The sequence below is a fragment of the Coturnix japonica genome, chromosome 7 (assembly GCF_001577835.2).
Source record: "Coturnix japonica isolate 7356 chromosome 7, Coturnix japonica 2.1, whole genome shotgun sequence".
Lineage (NCBI taxonomy): Eukaryota > Metazoa > Chordata > Aves > Galliformes > Phasianidae > Coturnix > Coturnix japonica.
In genome coordinates, this window is record NC_029522.1 from 24185167 (window position 1) to 24197735 (window position 12569).

Below are 12569 nucleotides of genomic sequence, written 5' to 3' on the forward strand. Positions count from 1 at the left end.
TCACCTCCGCCCCGCCTCTTCCTCCAGCGCCACAAGGGACTTCCGCTCTCCGCGCAGTGCACTGTGGGAAATGCAGTTTTCTCTCCCTTCATATCCCTTTCTATCCCAGCGCGGCGGACTGCAGCTCCCGGCATGCAGCGGGGCCGAGGGAGCGCGGCACGGCCCAACATGGCGGCACGGCCCAACATGGCGGCGGCTGGCGGCGGACTGCGAGGTAAAGGCAGGTGGGGGGGGCGGGCAGAGGGATGGCTGTGTGTCACAGCGAGACAATACGCGGACACACACACACACACACACACACACACACACAGAGACACACAGCTACACCCGGTGCGTGAGTGGCACCATAAGACACGCCGCCATCTTGGATAGGCCATGCCCCATTTGGTTAAGCCACGCCTTTTGTTGACCACGCCCCCGTCTTGATTAAGCCACGCCCCCTCCTGGTTGGCCACGCCCCCCGTGCTGTAGCAGGGTGGGGGCAGCAGGACCCCCCGTGTCCCCCCATGTCTCCTACACGAGCCCTGTCTCCACCCAGGGCTCCTGGCAATATCCAGGCGGGGGGCTGAGGGCCGACTGAGCTGCCACCGTCCCGCAGGGCCGCCCGTGCCGCCCAAGCCAGCAGAGCCAACGGGGCGGCTCCCCGAGGGGGTGGAGTACATCCCCACGAGGAAGAAAGGCAAGAACCCCATGAAGCCGGTGGGGGTGGCCTGGTGAGTGGGGAGGCACAAGCTTGGGGGGGAGGCTCGGCACTAGGAGACACGGTGTCACGTCCCCTCCCTGTGTCCCTCCCTGTGTCCCCTCCCCGTGTCCCCAGGGCCATCGGGCTGCCGTGCGGCATCATCCTCTTCCTGCTGGTGAAGAGAGAGGTGGACAAGAACCGCCTGGAGCAGCTCCACATCCGCCGCAAGATGCTGGGAGCCAACGTGGGGGACTACGAGACGGAGCGCTACCGCCGGGACACATAGACAGGAACCACAGCAACACAAGGACTGACATGGGGACACCTCCCTCCCCGCACTCCCAGCCCAGGGCCCTGCCCGATTCACACCGGGGCCAGCTGGAAAATTAAAGTGTTTTATTGAGTATGTGTAACAATTGAGAGAGGCCAGGCCTGCAGCGGAACCAGTAAGGCCTGGCGCCTACCAGGGCTGTGCTCACGGCCGAGGCTGTGTTTAAGGCACTGAATGGAGCCCAGGCCCCCAGGCACAGCCCAGCACTGTTCCATCCCCATGGACCAGAGAGCCCCAGGGCCCAAGTGTGGGACACAGGGAACCCTTCCCTTCTAGCAGGCCACAAACTCAGGGTGCTGAAGCGCCGAGGGCACCCAGTGGAACTGTACACAGGCACCAGCTTCAAGGCCTATTTACAAGCAAGCAGAGCACCCCTGATGCTGGCAGCACCTCTACCCATCCCACCCATGCGTACAGCCCCAGCGTCACCCCTGGTCCAGCCCCTTGGAGCCCTGGTGGATGGCCCCATGGGGACAGCGGGGTGGCAGAGGGGCTGCAGGCTCTAGCAGCCAGCAGTATCCTAATGGGGATTCCAGGAGCCTGGCTAGTGAATGGGGAGCTGGGAGGGGAGCAGCTTGGTCAATGGGAAGAGAGAGCAAGAAGCTTTTTGAGGAGGGTTAAGGGGTCCCAAGGCAGGGGCTCAGTCTCGGCCCACAATCTGCAAGAGGAAAGTGAAGATGTAGATGATATCAGTGTAGATGGTGAGGGCTCCATAGATGTACTCCTCGGGGCTCAGTGTGTTCTTCCTGTTGCCCAGCACCAACTGTGTGTCGTAGGCCAGGAACTGGGGGCAGAGACATGGGGGGGGGCGTCAGGTAGGGGAGCCCTGCATCCCTCCACGTGCCCCCCCCCCAGCATGGGGCAAGGAGGAGGAGCATCGACTCACCAGGGTGAAGGCAATAGCCCCGATGGCTGCATACAGCATGTGGAGCCAGGGAACCTACATGGGGAGGGAACATGGGGACATGAGCCATTCCACCCTCTGTCTCCATGGGGGAGCAGCCCCCTGCAGCCCCCTACTCACATATTTGAAGGAGAGGACGATGACCGTGACGAGCCCTGTCACCATGACCACAATACCCAGCACGCAGAAGAGCCCCGGACATGATGTAAAGTCAACCTGGGGTGGGGGAGAGTGGGGAGGAGTGTCACAGGAGGGCACTCTCGTGTCCCCATCCCCACCCCAGGGCACACCCCCTCCTCACCTTGGTCTGGAAGCAGAAGATGGTGACAATGATGGCCACAATGGCAGTGATGATCATGGCGATGAGGACAGCATTAGTCCGGTACATGCTGAGGGCAGAGAAGACAGCAATGTCACCACATGCACAGCCAGGGACAGAGACCCCAACCCTCCCAGAGCCCCACTGGGTACCTGGCAATGGTCCCTGTCATGAAGCCCATGGCCAAGGTCTGCAGGATAGAAGGGCTGAGTCAGTGATGGCAAAGCAGGGGCAGACCGTCCCTTCTGTGGGACACGTCCCTGCTGTCACCCCCAAGTCCCAAACCCGTGGCCCCCTACTCACAAAGATGCTCAGCAGGATGATGTTCCACGGGAAGCGTCTCCTGGGGATGAGAGAGTTGAGGAGCAGTGAGATGGTATCAGTTCCCATGTCCTCATGTTCTCAAGCCTGTCTCACCTTCCACAGGGACAGGTGGGGTCCCTGGGTTTGGGTGGCACCACACCAGTGCAGACGGTCCCCATCCCTCAAAGCCCAGGGAAACCCTCAGACATCCACGTCCCCCCCTCCATGTCCCCAGCACTCACCGGGGGCCCTGGCAGCAGACCAGCACCAGGTAGGTCACCAGGAATACAGCGCTGCAGAGAGACAGAGAGCTCAGCCCAAGGGACCCAGTGGCAGTGGGGGGAGTGATACTTACCCAGAGGGTGACAGGGACCCCATACTCACTATGAGGCGTAGTAGATGGCAGCGTTCCTCTGGACAAAAGAGCGGACAGGTGAGCTGTGGGGTGGCAGGGATAGGCATGAAGTTGGCACACACAGTGTCCCCCTATGCCCAGCATCAAAATGCTCCCCCCCAGACCTTGAGGTGAGACCCCCCATCACCGTCTCACTCACACAAAGGTGAACATGGCGATGATCCCCACCGTCACCAGCAGCTGCACTGAGATGATGGCATAGACCTGTGGGAGATGGTGGCAGGCAGTCAGCACTCAGCCTGCTGTCCCCAACCCGTGCCCTCCCCCCAACACAAAGGCTGCTCTGACACCCCAGACTCACCTTGCGGATAAAGGTGTGCCGTACTTTCCTGTCATCCCAGTCTGCCGTCTGGATGGGGGAGCTGCCTCCTATGCCATCACCTCCATAGGTGTCACCTGCCAGGGAAGGACAGCACAGCTCACCCTATGTGACAGCACACCAGGACAACCTCCCCATAACGGAGAGACTAGGAACCCCCCAGCACTCATACCCCCACCCCAAAACAAAGCTCCCCAGCTTACCAAAACGCATGGGCATGGTGGGCATGGCCATCCCTGGCTGTGGGTATCCTCCTGGTGTCCCATACCCCCCTGGTGCTGCATACCCCGCAGGTGCCGGGTACCCCCCTGGCTGTGGGTACCCTCCGGCATAGTGGGAGGGCTGGGGGTAGGCACTGGGGGGGTACAGAGGGTTCTTGTCGTCGTATGGGGGGGGTGCGCTGGGCTGTGCCATGCCAGCTGCGAGCTGTCCTGCTGGGCACCTGGAGACGAGAACAGAGGGTGTCACCGTTCCCGTATCTCCTGACGATGGGGAACACACGGAACACAGGGGACAGTCATCACAATGCGCCCTGCTTCGAGTGCAGGACAAACACGGCCCTTTAATAGTGACCTCTGGTTAATGAGGGCTGGGAAGCACGGTGACCAGGTCGCTTAGAACCCGGAGCCACCTACATTCCCACGTTCTGAGTCCCTGGTGTGACGTCATGCAGTGGCTGTGGGCAGGGCACGGCCACGCGGTGACTCAAGGCACGCTGGGGACGTGACCTTTGCGGCTGGCCCTGCCATCACTGAGGGCAGCAACCCCGCTGTCCCCCCAACCACCATGGGTACAAACTCTATGTTGCTCCCCACAAACAGTGCCGAGGCTCAGAGCTGGGCACAGGGCTGTGGGTCAGCATATGCCACCACAGTGTTTGGACCAGGGATGGTGCCAACACCTACCGGGCACAACTGCAGAGGTGGGGGCACTGGGACCCCACGCTGAGCTGTCCTTGCAGATCCCACTGCAGCAGCTGTGCTGGGAGCAGGGCCAGCGCTGGGCTGACTCCCCCAGAGCAGGAGGAGAAAGGCAGGAACACCAAGGCCAGGAAAACAATGGCGCTGCCAGGAGCTGTTGCCAGGCTCCTGCCCCACACCCTCGGCGCTGGCAGGAGACCCTCCACCCCTCCCATTCCCCCCCCAGCGCACCAGCAGTGACGTGAGCAGGACTTGGCCCCAAGGGAACTGGGTGGGACCGGGCTCTTCCTGCAGCATTGTGCCAGCTATACTGGGTGGGATGGGATGGGGGGGCACACAGGGGGAGCACTCGGTGTCCATCCATCCATCCCAGCGGGGGCGGCTGCCCGCCCTACAGCCATGCCGTCATGTTTCCCATCACGGTGACGGTGGTGCCAAAAATAATCCATCCACGTGGTTCCCAAAGTTTCGCTTTCAACACTCTGCAGTTCCTCCTGAAGCACTCGGTGCCCGCTGGCACCCCCTGCTCGCCCACCCTGTACCCCATAACCCCCACCCAGGCTCCAGCCATGAGACCGAGCCCATGTGAATGCCTCCAACAGGAGCAATGCCCAGCCACAACCACAGCAGAGACAAGGAACCAGCCCGACGGGTCCCAGCCGCACCCAGCAGTGTTCAACCCCACCATCCCCCCCCCAAATCCCCACTCCATGGGCTGTATACACCTCAAGGGGCAGCTCCATGGGGTCACCTCTACATAGCCCTTATGGCAAAACCCATCTCTGGGCACAGAGAACCCCAAAGCGTGACCCGTTTCCTCTTTCAGAACAGGGCACCGAAACCTGCGGTCACCAGCCAAACCACGGGGCCATCCCAGCCAGCTCAGTGACCCCGTGGCCACCAGCCGGTCCCCACAGCTCTGCCTGGCACCGTGACTCAGCACTGATAAGCTGCAGGCAGCAGGGGGAGGGGGGGAACCTCAATACAATGGGGACACGGGGTGCTCCACGCAGCACCCAGCAGGGCAGAGAACCAGCACTCCCCACTTTCCCTGGGGCTTCCCCAGGGTGGAGCAGCCCTGGAAGTGCTCTGCCTTCCTAGAAGAGCTTGGGAAATCGCAGCAGTTCGGCACAGCCTGGTACAGCACGGCACAGCTTGGTACAGCACAGCACAGATGCCCCTATTGCCTCCAGGCTTGCTGCCCGGCTCAGCTCACCCATGACATGAGTTTGTGGGGTCTCAGCCCTGCAGTCCTCTCCTTCCCATCCCAGGGGCACCAAGTGTGTGTGCCAGCTGTCACCTCCTGTCCCCAAGCCGCTGAGACCCAGGTGTCCCTATGCAGGGAGCTGCCCCCATGCCCCACAGTGCCCACCCCATACCATGTCCAACACTGGGCTCCTTCATGGGACACCCCTCCCAATAGCAGGGTGTCACGGCACAGTCCCTATGGGAACCCCAGCCCACCGCTGTCCCTATGCCAAGCAGGCTGGGACTTTGCCCCCGTTCAGCTGAAGCCACAGGTTGCCTCGCAACACGCTGGCAGCCCCATCCCACCCAGTGGTGAGGACTGGGATGGGACATGGGCACAGAGCCCCCAAACAGAGCACTGGGGACAAGGATAGGGGAATACAGGGATGATCCCCCCAGCCTAATCCCCCCTGCCCCCCCCCCGTCCAAGCAGATTCCCATCCGCTCTGAGAAGCTCAGAGGGAGGAGGAGGGAGGGGACCACACATCACAACAACCAATCCCATGGGAACACGGTGTGTCCCCCACAGCTCGGAGATAGCACCTCCAGCCCCCAGACGGGTCCACCCCCCCCAACCCTCTCCAGGGGGTCGTGTCATCCTAAATAGCACCGGCGAAGGCAAAGGGGGCACAGAGGGAGCTCCAAGGGGGGGGTGGGGGGAGAAGCCTGGGTGACGTCGGGGGATTTCGAAGGCAAAGAGAGCGGGGAAACAGGCAGAGAAGAGGGACGGAGAGGGTCTGGGAAGGGTCCAGGGGCGGGTAAGGTGGGTTAATAGAGCGGGGTTTGGCTGGGGGGCATCGGCGGGGCGGGTGGGCAAACAGGAAGTGGTTTGGGAGAGCAAAGGGACCCCGTCCGAGCTGGGGGACACCCGAAAGGCCCCGAGGGACTCCGTCTGTGCCCTCCCCCCTCCCCACGGCCCCACTCGTGCCACGGACTCACACGGGGACAAGGGCCGGGGGCCGCGGGGCCTCCCCTACCTGCTGCGCTGCTTCGCGGGGCTGGAGCTCGGCCGGGACGGGCCGGGACAGGGCTGTCGGGGCGGGTCCGGAGGGACGGACAGCAGCCGCCCCGCCCCGGGCCGCCCCGCCGCTGCGCGCCCTCGTGCGACGGCTCCGGTACACGGCAACGGAGCGGGTACAGAGCGGGGGGGGTCGGTACCGAGCGGAGCGTCCCGCCGACACCCCCGGGGCAGCGACGGGAGGCGGGGACGCCCCACGGTGCCGCGGTGGGGCTGAGCCCCACGGGGACACGCAGCTCCCCGACCCCACGGGGGACCCCGACCCCGGCACCCGCGGGGTCCCCCTTCCCGCAATGACGTCACGCGGGGGAACCCCTCCGGCAGGGGGCGCGCGAAGTGGTGGCGGGAACGGCGAAGGGGGCGCGCCACGGAGTCACGGCGCTCTCCTATTGGCTGCCGGGAGGGGGGCGGGGCATGGCGGGGGCGGGAGAGGGGCATGGCGGGGGCGCGCTGCCGGGCGGTGCTGGCGGTTGGGGTCGTTACGTGCGGGCTGGGGGTCGCCGCCTGGCTCGGCCGCTGCCCCGCACTGCGCCGCATCGCACGCCGTGCCGCCGCCGTGATCATGGCGCTGGCCGGGCCGCTCGTCTTCCGCCTGGGGTGAGTGCTGGAGGGATCCGCGGGGCTCTCCCGGCGGGAGGCGGAGGGAGGGGAACGGCGGAACCGCTGCCGTCGGGGGGGAGAGGAAAGGTTGAAAGCGAGGGGCCGCCACGGCTGCTCCCCTTTGTTCTGCCCTCGGGTGTCGGTCCCCACCCACCAACTCCGTTCTTCCAGGCGCATCCCACACCGTGCCATGATACGATAAGCAGGTGCAGGGTGTAGGGCCCGGGGAGGTTCCTTGCGAATAGGGATGGGGTAGAGATGGAGGTTTGAGCACGTCACGTCCTTCATGGCATCCGTCCCCAGCCCTGAAATCCTCCTGTATTAATAGAAGGGGTTTGAGCTACCCCGGGCCCAGCGCCTGTTGGTCTTACGTGGCATATGAATGGGAGTGCTTTTCGCTTCCCTTTTCTGCAGCCCCTTCTGTTTTGTTCTCCTTGTTGCCCAACAGTGCCGTGTGTGTCCCCTAGTTCCTGAACCCAGTGCCCATCACAGCTCTCAGTGTGGGATCGGCCTCAGAATAGGGCTGTGTCCCATGCTCACAGATGGTGGGACTTCTCCAGATGTGTATACAGGGCTGTGAGGGAGGGATATGTGTTGAATCCCCTGTCGGGGCTCCCTGTGCCCCCCACAGGTACAGCCTGTACGCCCGCACACGCCTCGGCTTCCTCTTCTACAAGCGGCAGGTGAAGAAGGCCCGCGAGCGCTTCCCCCACGGCCACTCAGTGTCCCAACCTCTGGGCTTCCGTGGTGAGTTCTGAGCTCCATCCCTATTTTGGGTAGGGGGCTTCAACCTTGTCTTCATCGTACCCTGATGTCTGTCTGTCCATCTGTCCTTTTCAGGGGTGAAAATCGTGCCCATCCCTGTGCTCTCCAATAACTACAGCTACCTGGTCATTGACACAGACTCTGGCCATGCAGCTGTGGTCGACCCCTCTGACCCACTGGCTGTTCAGGTGGGATTTCACCCTCTCCCCAGTGCTGTTACTTTGGTGTTCTGGGAGTTGGAAGCGTATCTGCCCCTAATGTGTAACCCACAGTGCACAGGGCAGGTTGACAGGGAGCTGGAGGTGAACTAGCACTGAAGTGTTCCCCCCACCCCATACACATGCACCCATATCTCTGTCCTGCCAGGCTGCCATCGAAGAGGAGGGGGTGATGCTGGAAGCTATACTCTGTACACACAAACACTGGTAAGGGGGTACTGGGAAGCTGAACGGTGATCAGGGGTACTGGGGATACCTGTTGGTGTGGGGGGGATCCCAGAGCAGAGCCTGCTTCTGTGGGAGCAGAGCAGCTGGGGGTTGAAAGGCTGCGAGCCCCTCATTTCCAAGTGTTGCTGAGATGGGGAACCCCCATCCCTCACCTGTACTGGGGATGCACTGACCTGTTCACCTGCAGGGACCACAGCGGAGGGAACGCGGCGCTGCTCCAGCAGCACGGCTCCTGCAAGGTGTATGGCAGTGCTGCCGATGCCATCCCTGAGCTCACCCAGTAAGTGCTGCAGTCATCCTCCCATCTCTCTGGGTCACCCTTCCCTTCATAGTTCAGCTATGAACCCTATGGGGGCTTTTTGGGATGTGACCGTGCCCCCCCTCCCTGCTGGCACAGCCCTGTTGGGGACAGGGAGAAGCTGAGCGTGGGCTGCCTGACTTTTGAGGCTCTGGCCACACCGGGCCACACAGTGGGGCACACGGCCTTTGTGCTGGATGCAGGACCCTTCGGGGGCCCCCCGTGCCTGTTCTCCGGGGACCTGCTCTTCCTGGCTGGCTGTGGTGAGTGCAGCGGTCCCATATTGCCTGACTTTTGGGCATTGGAGTCCTGAAGGGCTGCGGGAAGGGACACCCCAATTGAACCTCCCTCCCCCAGTGATGGCGGCTGTGTGTTTGGCTGCAGGAAGGTTGTTTGAGGGCTCCCCTGAAACCATGCTGGCCTCCCTCGATGCAGCCGTGGGCTTGGGAGAGGACACGCTGCTGTGGCCGGGTGAGCATCCCCTACCCTGAAACCCCCAAATCTCCCCTTTCCATCGCTATGGGGTGATGCTGAGGTGCCGCCCCCAGGCCACGAGTACGCACTGGAGTGCCTGAGCTTCGCCCGCCTGCTGGAGCTGGACAACCCTGCGCTGGAGCAGAAGCTGCTTTGGGCCACGCAGCAGCGGCAAGAGAAGAGGAGCACGGTGAGGACCCACCCACGGGGCCCTATTTGTGACCGTGGGGGTGACGGTGTGGCTGAGCTCTGCCCTCTACCCCACAGTGCCCCTCGACGTTGGGTGAGGAGCGAACCTACAACCCCTTCCTGCGCACACACCGCCGGGAGCTGCAGGAGGCTCTGGGGCTGCAGCAGGGCAGCGGGGAGCACCACGATGCCTTCAGAGCCCGGGTACTGCGGGAGGTGCGCAGGAGGAAGGACCTCTATAAGGCCACCTCGTGACCCTCCCCACTTTGTGACCCTCCTCTGGACGTGGGGGTCTTCTGGACTATGTGATTTTCTGCTGTGAATTTTCCTCCTCCTTAATCCTGCTGGGAGATACAGGGAAAGGATGGACTCCCCCCATAATACACACACCCCATATGTGCACCTCATAGGTGATCCCTCCCTCTGCCCCCCCTTTCCCACACAATCTCTTCTCTGGGGGTCTGTACCCCCCCACACACACACTTCTGGGGCTGTAGGACCAGCACTAAGGGCTCTCCTTATTTCCCTCCCTCTGTTTTATGGGAGACCCCAATTCACCCCCCAGCACCCAACCAGCGCTCAGGGAATCCCCCATTCCCCTCACTGCTGTGTCTCCCTTTGGAGGTGGAGGGGCAGGGAGGAAGCCTGGGTGGCCATCATTGCCCTAGAGCTCCCCCCGTGTCCTTATCCACCTTATACACTGGGATGGGGAGCACAGTACTGGGGGTGTGCAGGTAGTACTGCTGTACTGAGGACCAGATACCCCTCTCCCCCCCCCCTAAATAAAAGCCTGGATCAGATTTGTGCCCCCTCAACCACTTTTGTTCTGTGTTTGGGGGAATACCCCTTTGCCCCCACCTTCCCATAAGATTAATAATTGCTGTGAGGTTGTGGCTCCTTTAAGAGGTGGGGGTGGGCCGTTCCTATGCTAACGGCTGAGCGTCCTAAGGGGGGGGGGACGGGGGCAGCTCGGGTCGATAGGTCCAGGTCTGAGGCTGGGGGGAGGATATTGAGGGCAGCCCGAGGATTGGAGTGGGTGGGGGTGGGATTTAGGGGAAGAAGACCCCAGACTTCTATGGGGAGGGGGGAGAATAAGGGTTTGGGGAGGGGGCTGCTACGCTTTGAGGGGAGTTTGGGGGAACTGCAGTGTTTTGGGAGGGAGGGGAAGGGGTGGAGGCTGTGCTCTCCTATAGGGCTCTGTGGGGGACACCTGGAGGAGCACTGGGGGTGCTGCCCTTCATTGGGGTGGAGGTTTGGGGGGCAGAGCTCTCAGCAGTACCCCATCACTGCTGTCTCCCATCAGAAGACTCCACCCCCATGGAGGCTGCTAAGTTCCTGAACAGCATCGGTGGGTGCCAGCCCCCACCACCATCCCTCAAGGTGAGCAGCACCTGGGAGGAGGCACTCAATGACCATCCCTGTGCAGGGCTGGAGGAGCTGGAGCGCTGCTTGTTTGCCGAGACACTGGTACTGGTGGACGGGGGGGGACAGCAGCAGGGACACCTCTGGGTGACGGCCCAACACGAGCTCTACGAGCAGGAGGACCAGCAGGTGAGGAGCTGCCTCCTGCTGCAGGCGGGCTCCAAGGGGCTGCTGGATGGCGTGCCGTATTCCTGTACACTCACAGGTGAGCTGGGGACACTGGAGTGAGATGTCACCATCCCACAGGCTGGGATGGCATCCTGGGGTGTCCCTGTCCCTGGGTGCACATTGCTCTGCTCCCACAGGGTATGTGTCTATGCAGCTGGAGACGCTGGAGCAGGAAAAGCACCAGCGCTTGGAGGTGAGCAGGCAGCTGTAATGGAGGCATGTCCCTTAGCCCCCCTGTCCTGAGGTGATGCCTCTGCCTGTGCCCCTGAGCCATCCCTCCTAGCTGGTCCCCTACCCTGGGTGGCAGTGGGGATGGGGAATTTCCCACTGTTTATGGCACCCTGGGGTCCCTCTTCCCCTGCACCATCTGGGAGGGGTGTTGGGGTGGCTTTGCTTCCCCACAGTTTGGAGCACACCCCATGGAGAGGAAGATCCACATGGTGCAGCAACCACACGGGATGACCATCACCGTCACCACCCAGGAGGGAGAGGTGATATCCCCCACCTCCTCCTACCCTTTCCTCCTATCTGGATAGCAATTGGGATGCATCCTGCAGGATGTCCTATGGGGTGTCCCCACAGGCAGAGCCACAGCACCAGGTGTTCTCCTACGACTGGGCCTCACTGGGGGGGCTGCTGGGGGAGGCTGCCAGCCTGCTGCTGCTGAGGGTGCTGGCGTGCCGCCGTGCTGTGCCCCCCGGCATCATCTTCCCGGCCATCGACAAGGAAGGCAACCTCTGCACCACCACCTATGTGAGACCCTTGGAGGGGGCATGTGTGGGGAACACAGGGCTGAGGGTTGGGCACAGAGTGATTTTGTGTCCCTACAGCGCTCCCTGGGTGTGCAGCAGCAGCCGGTGGGCTCGACACAGGTGGAGGTGTTGGTGGTGGAGAGAGCCCTGCATGCTGCCCAGGGTGTTCCAATGGTGTGGCACCACAGCCTCCTCCCCAGCGGGTATGGTGCCAGCTCTCGGGGGACTAAAGGGGGGGAAAACAGACTTGGGTGTTGGCACCAGGATGGAGGAAATCAGCATTGGTGCCTTTCTGCAGGCATTTGGCTCGGCAGGTGCAGGTGGGGTGCCCCGTGATTGCAGTGCTGCAGGAGGCACCTGTTCTTAGCAGCACAGGTGCAGAGCCCCAGCCTCTCTTCCCAAAGCAGCTGTTGGACTGGGAGGAGGATGCCCAGCTGTGCTCCTGGTTCCTGGACAGGAAGGTGAGGGGAGGGACTTGGGGATGAGATTATGCTGCTCTCCAGCAGGATTCCCCCTGGGAAGAGGCATAGCACCTCCAAACCCTCTGCAAAGTTGGGGAAGGACACGTGCTCCCCCCTTCGGCTTGGCGTGGGCACAACCCTGTCCCCAACCCCACAGGAGGAGCTGCAAGCATCCCACAGCACCTACGTTCAGCAGCATCCTGAGCTCTTTGCGCTGCTGGCTGACTTCCTACAGACCCTGCTGATCCGCCAGCCCCCCGACCCCATCCTCTTTGCTGCTGAATTCTTTGCCCCCTTTGCCCGCCACAAGCCCCCTGGGCCCAGCTTTGCCTCCTCCTTATCCCCCAGCCCCTTCTGCAGCATCTCCTGTCCCAGCCCCCCAGCTGAGGGGGATTAAAGGTGTCAGCAGTGCCCCTGCAGTTCTCTCATGTTGTTTGGGAAGCTGAGGCATGGGAAGGGCTGGGAGGCTGAGCTGTCAATGAGTGCCACACGGCTGTTTAGGGCTTGTTTTCCCCACAGATGCCTTCCTTTGGGA

General features: G+C 62.5%; 2 protein-coding genes across 4 annotated transcripts; one reads left to right on the forward strand and one right to left on the reverse strand.

Annotated features, from left to right (window-relative positions):
- Nucleotides 1-15: 15 nt before the first annotated feature.
- PNKD (PNKD metallo-beta-lactamase domain containing) lies at nucleotides 16-10046 on the forward strand. Of its 2 annotated transcripts, XM_015869070.2 has the most exons (12): nucleotides 16-214; nucleotides 539-713; nucleotides 818-926; nucleotides 2876-2883; nucleotides 7691-7806; nucleotides 7900-8012; nucleotides 8191-8249; nucleotides 8458-8550; nucleotides 8668-8831; nucleotides 8953-9039; nucleotides 9117-9232; nucleotides 9310-10046. In XM_015869070.2, the coding sequence occupies exons 1-12, from the start codon at nucleotides 133-135 to the stop codon at nucleotides 9484-9486; spliced, it is 1299 nt and encodes a 432-aa protein (XP_015724556.1). In that variant the 5' UTR covers nucleotides 16-132; the 3' UTR covers nucleotides 9487-10046. The 2 variants fall into 2 exon arrangements, with proteins under 2 accessions (XP_015724556.1, XP_015724555.1); XM_015869069.2 differs by lacking the exons at nucleotides 16-214; nucleotides 539-713; nucleotides 818-926; nucleotides 2876-2883 and adding an exon at nucleotides 6890-7056.
- Nucleotides 1062-6547, reverse strand: TMBIM1 (transmembrane BAX inhibitor motif containing 1). 2 transcript variants are annotated; one of them, XM_015869068.1, is made up of 12 exons: nucleotides 6419-6547; nucleotides 3477-3715; nucleotides 3256-3350; nucleotides 3094-3158; nucleotides 2924-2977; nucleotides 2782-2832; nucleotides 2540-2579; nucleotides 2389-2426; nucleotides 2219-2306; nucleotides 2038-2133; nucleotides 1900-1953; nucleotides 1062-1797 (listed from the first exon to the last, which is right to left on the reverse strand). In XM_015869068.1, the coding sequence occupies exons 2-12, from the start codon at nucleotides 3685-3687 to the stop codon at nucleotides 1654-1656; spliced, it is 936 nt and encodes a 311-aa protein (XP_015724554.1). In that variant the 5' UTR covers nucleotides 3688-3715; nucleotides 6419-6547; the 3' UTR covers nucleotides 1062-1653. The 2 variants fall into 2 exon arrangements, with proteins under 2 accessions (XP_015724554.1, XP_015724553.1); XM_015869067.2 differs by lacking the exon at nucleotides 6419-6547 and adding an exon at nucleotides 4179-4285.
- Nucleotides 10047-12569: the final 2523 nt, after the last annotated feature.